The 4,118-nt window shown below is 39.6% G+C and overlaps 1 protein-coding gene across 1 annotated transcript; it reads right to left on the minus strand.

Annotated features, from left to right (window-relative positions):
- Positions 1–2,274: 2,274 nt before the first annotated feature.
- Positions 2,275–3,909, minus strand: LOC145157376 (mitochondrial inner membrane protein OXA1-like). Its single transcript, XM_079076424.1, has 7 exons — positions 3,887–3,909; positions 3,636–3,726; positions 3,391–3,438; positions 2,788–2,850; positions 2,549–2,680; positions 2,384–2,456; positions 2,275–2,300 (listed from the first exon to the last, which is right to left on the minus strand). The coding sequence occupies exons 1-7, from the start codon at positions 3,907–3,909 to the stop codon at positions 2,275–2,277; spliced, it is 456 nt and encodes a 151-aa protein (XP_078932550.1).
- Positions 3,910–4,118: the final 209 nt, after the last annotated feature.

Below are 4,118 nucleotides of genomic sequence, written 5' to 3' on the forward strand. Positions count from 1 at the left end.
AATTATACACTGAAAGAACCAAATAGACTTTCGAATAAGAGATTCTACCCTAAGACCACATCCAAACAAGGAAAAGAAAATAAGGCCAAATCAATCATTTTGAGGCTATAAGCTCCTAGCCGTATATAATTCTAAAAGCATACACATAGCAAGCTCCATATAAGCCATAAGACTCAAATATCAGTATAGCATGGCTATTCAAATTGGGAAACTACTTACTTGGCTCGGCTGATCACGCGCGTTGCACTCTCATCTTTTGGGTTTCTTTTAATTCCTTTGTGGTTACTTTTGAAAACATTTTATCACCTTCTTAGTTTGAGTCCTGACACACCCGAGGATGTACCCGGATCCCTCAAACCAAGGCTCTGATACCAACTTGTAACGACCCAATTTTTCGAAGAGAATTTTCATTATATTTTTTTCCTTTTAAAACCAAAGCCAATCCCCTAAACCATAAAATCCCAAAACATTTATTTTCAAATCAACATTCATTACTTCATTGTTTTCCTTTTTAAAACATCAGAGGGTCCCAAACACATCAAAAGAGAGATAGAGTGCATGCCACGTCATCACACCTTGCCCTTGCCCTTAGGCTCAGAAGTACCTGAAACAAATCAACAACATGTAAGCGAAATGCTTAGTGAGTTTCCCAGAGCATACCACACACATTCGCATACATATATCCTGATAGCTAAAAATAAGCTATAAACATGCCATAGAAACTATGCAATACGATTCAACAAGAGTGCCATGGGCTACCCCACATGGTCTTTACCTAGGACCACCATGGGCTACCCCACATGGTCTTACATCCAATGCCATGGGCTACCCCACATGGTCTTTACCTAGGACTGCCATGGGCTACCCCACATGGTCTTATATCCAATGCCACGGGCTCCCCCGGGGTCTTCCATACCAATATAATATCACACAACATATCAATTCACAAAATGAATAACACACACATAACATGATCACATAATGGGCCGGCCTTGGTGCCGTAGACCCATAGGTATGGTGAGAAGACTCACCTCCGTCCAATGAATACAATTACTGCCCTCCCAATAATCCGCAACCTACCAAGCTGAATAATAACAATAATATATAATCAATGATAAGACCTTAAATTACCCAAGGAAAGGCCCAACCTTCAAACTCTACCCCCAAGGCCCAATTACCCCTTTCTTGCAAATTGGACCCCAAAATCCAAGTCCAATATCCTTAAATGGGCCCCTTGGACCAGTAAGGCCCAACCAATAAGTCCTTGGCCCAAACAGATGAAAAGGCCTCAATCTTACAGAGTCCAAACAAGCTCATCAGCCAAATCAGGCCCAAAGGCCCAAAACAGATTAGGGCCCATCTGAGCTGCGTACGCCCAGCGTACCTCCCTGGTACGCGCAGCGTACTGAGGGTCTAGTGACTACGCGCTGCGTACAGACAGTTACGCCCAGCGTACAATCGTCTTAAGCACTTTTCCCATTAAGTGCTTAATGCTCGAATCTCTCACGTCCAAAAGCTAGATCTAAGATTGAAAAGATGTCCCAAGGCATAAAGTTGGCAACTTTATGCCCTTGCATGTCTCATACACTCCCAACCACCCCATTAAGACCTTTTCAAGGTCTTTTACCCAAGCATGAGGTCACAACTCTCATCAAGCTTCCATTTTTATACTTCTAAATGACCAGGGGACCTCAGATCTGACTTTCATATCAAAAGGGAAGGCTTAACTCAACAAAAGAGGTCCAAAGTTCATAAAAGGGACAAACCACCAAAACCCTACCTAGATCTATAGATTAGAAAGGGAAAAGATGCAAGCTTTTTACCTCCAGAAGCTTTGCAAGATGCTTTTGGTGCAGGATCTTGAAGCACCCTCTTGATCCAAGCTTGCTTGACCACCCCTTCTTCTTGAAATACACACAAAAAGGCCACAAATGCACTCTTTAAGGCCTAAGAATGATCTCACAAGGTTTCCAGGAGTATATGGACGTTCTAGGGCTGTGGAGGCTCTCTAGGGTTTAGTCCAAGGGACTTAAAGTTGTTTAAATAGGCCTCAAGTCTGGAAAAATTAGGGTTTGCGTCCCTGGCGCGTACGTCCCGCGTAACTCAAGGTACGCCCGGCGTACCCTGAATTCCCCGCGACCATTTTTATGCGGTACGCTAAGCGTACACTTAAGTACGCCCAGCGTACTTAAGGGACCAATTATGCAAACTTATCATTTCTTAGGGTTTCATGACATACCAGAATTTTAGATGTTACATTCATTCAGACCAGTATCAACTATCAACCAATTGTTTCATTCCTACAAAGTTTCAACAAGTGAGAAGGTTGGAATTTTCATAATTAAGAAAAAGAGTTGTGATGTGATAGATACGTTTGGGAAACTTGCTGTAAGAGGAAGCGTAAGAGCAACACCATCCCTTGCAATATTTTTCCAGACACCACCACGCTTACCTTCCTGCATGGTAAACTAAGAAACACAACATATATATACAATAAGGACAAAGGAATCCAAAAGGCAACTGAAACAATCAACAACAATGTTTTTACCTCGACACTTATCCAACATGAAATGGCAGCCAATAAAGGAAGAATATAGAATGCATCAACAGTGGTAAGGTCGATGAACCAAGATGCCCCACCAGTTTGAAAAGATGGAACCTTTTCCACCATGTTCTCAATCTGCACATTACTACTTACTCAAAACTTACAACACATTCCAAAAATGTAGTATTATATATTATTAAAATATTGAAGCTGCCATTTGGGATATAATATGTTTTACTTACAGCAAGGAAAAAGCTGACAAAGACAGGGACTTGGATGAAAAGCCTGGTCAATTGAGTAAATACCTGCACAAATATTCAGTTCCAATTATAACATTATTATCATGCAAAAACAAAGGCTTAACATTGATCATGTCAAGCAGAAGCTCACACTAAGGAATAATGGAAAGTGCTTACTCCATATATACTCTCTTCTTTTGTGCCTCAACTTCAGCTACAGCCGTTGGACTCATGCTCTGAAAAGGTTACTAATAATTTTTAATAATAAAAATAATCAAGGGCCAAAGAGTTTCATCTTCTTAAAAGGATAAGCATGTCGAATTCAATAAACAAACATTAAGAGCACTGCACATGCAAGAAGTCCCCCAGCCTTCTATTTGCATCAATAATTAATTATTCATGACCAAAAGTTATATGGTAGCATCAAATTAAGGATATTGATTCACAGCATGTTATTAAATAGCTTTAACTTCCGTTTTGAAACAATATATTATATTTTAGACAAAGGTGGCTCTTTATACATAGTGCACCAGCATAAACATGAACTTTTCATCTATGTAACATGTAAGATGACAAATGACAGAAGAAGTTTGATGATGGGCATACCTTATCTTCCATCTTTTGTTGAATCTGCTCCAATTCTGGCCCCAAAATCTGTATGCAAAATGTCAACAGATCAATGCTACCTCTGAACAATATAACTCAATATACTATTATACTCAGGACTCAGGAGTCAGGACACACACCCAGAGAGAGATGGGGAGAGATGTTGACTGATGTTTTACATATATTGGCTTTCAACTTCAAATGTATGAACTAATAAATATGTTAGGCAAATGAGTAGAGCTCACAGTTAACTTTGAGGCAACCTTGTGCTGATTAATCATGATTGGAGCCAACAAGGTTCTAATAGCAACAGTTGCTATTACTATGCTTGCCCACCTGAAAGTGACAGAAAATGAATTGATGTTAATTCTTTCAATAATCAATATACATATGCATCGGAAGTATAGCACATAACATGATCGATCATGGAACTGTAACAACTTCAACTAGGCATTCACACTTCATTGTTATACATGAGTCATGACATACAAACTACGAGCCAGCAGATGCCTCTGTCATTAAAAGCCTATTAATTATGTCAGAACAGAGTATAACATGGTGTTTGAATACTTCTACACCATAAAGGCACCCATTAGAAGGTATTACGTGACTAGGTAAAATCAATATTATTTAAAATCAATTAATCAAATGCTTTTAGAATGGAAGAAGAACTTACCTTCACAAATGACAACGATGGATGTTGGAGGGATTCCGGAGGAGCAGACGAT

This window comes from Lactuca virosa, chromosome 2, assembly GCF_052849685.1.
Source record: "Lactuca virosa cultivar CGN04683 chromosome 2, Lactuca_virosa_CGN04683_v6, whole genome shotgun sequence".
Taxonomy (NCBI): domain Eukaryota; kingdom Viridiplantae; phylum Streptophyta; class Magnoliopsida; order Asterales; family Asteraceae; genus Lactuca; species Lactuca virosa.

What these genes read in the sequence shown, in the direction of transcription:
- LOC145157376 (XM_079076424.1), bottom strand. Translation starts at nt 3,909, where the DNA reads ATGACAGAGGCATCTGCTGGCTC. An exon ending in ACAGAGGCATCTGCTGGCTC is followed by an intron (nt 3,727 to 3,886) that starts GTAGTTTGTATG and finishes TGTCACTTTCAG; the next exon opens with GTGGGCAAGCATAGTAATAG. An exon ending in AGGTTGCCTCAAAGTTAACT is followed by an intron (nt 3,439 to 3,635) that starts GTGAGCTCTACT and finishes TTTTGCATACAG; the next exon opens with ATTTTGGGGCCAGAATTGGA.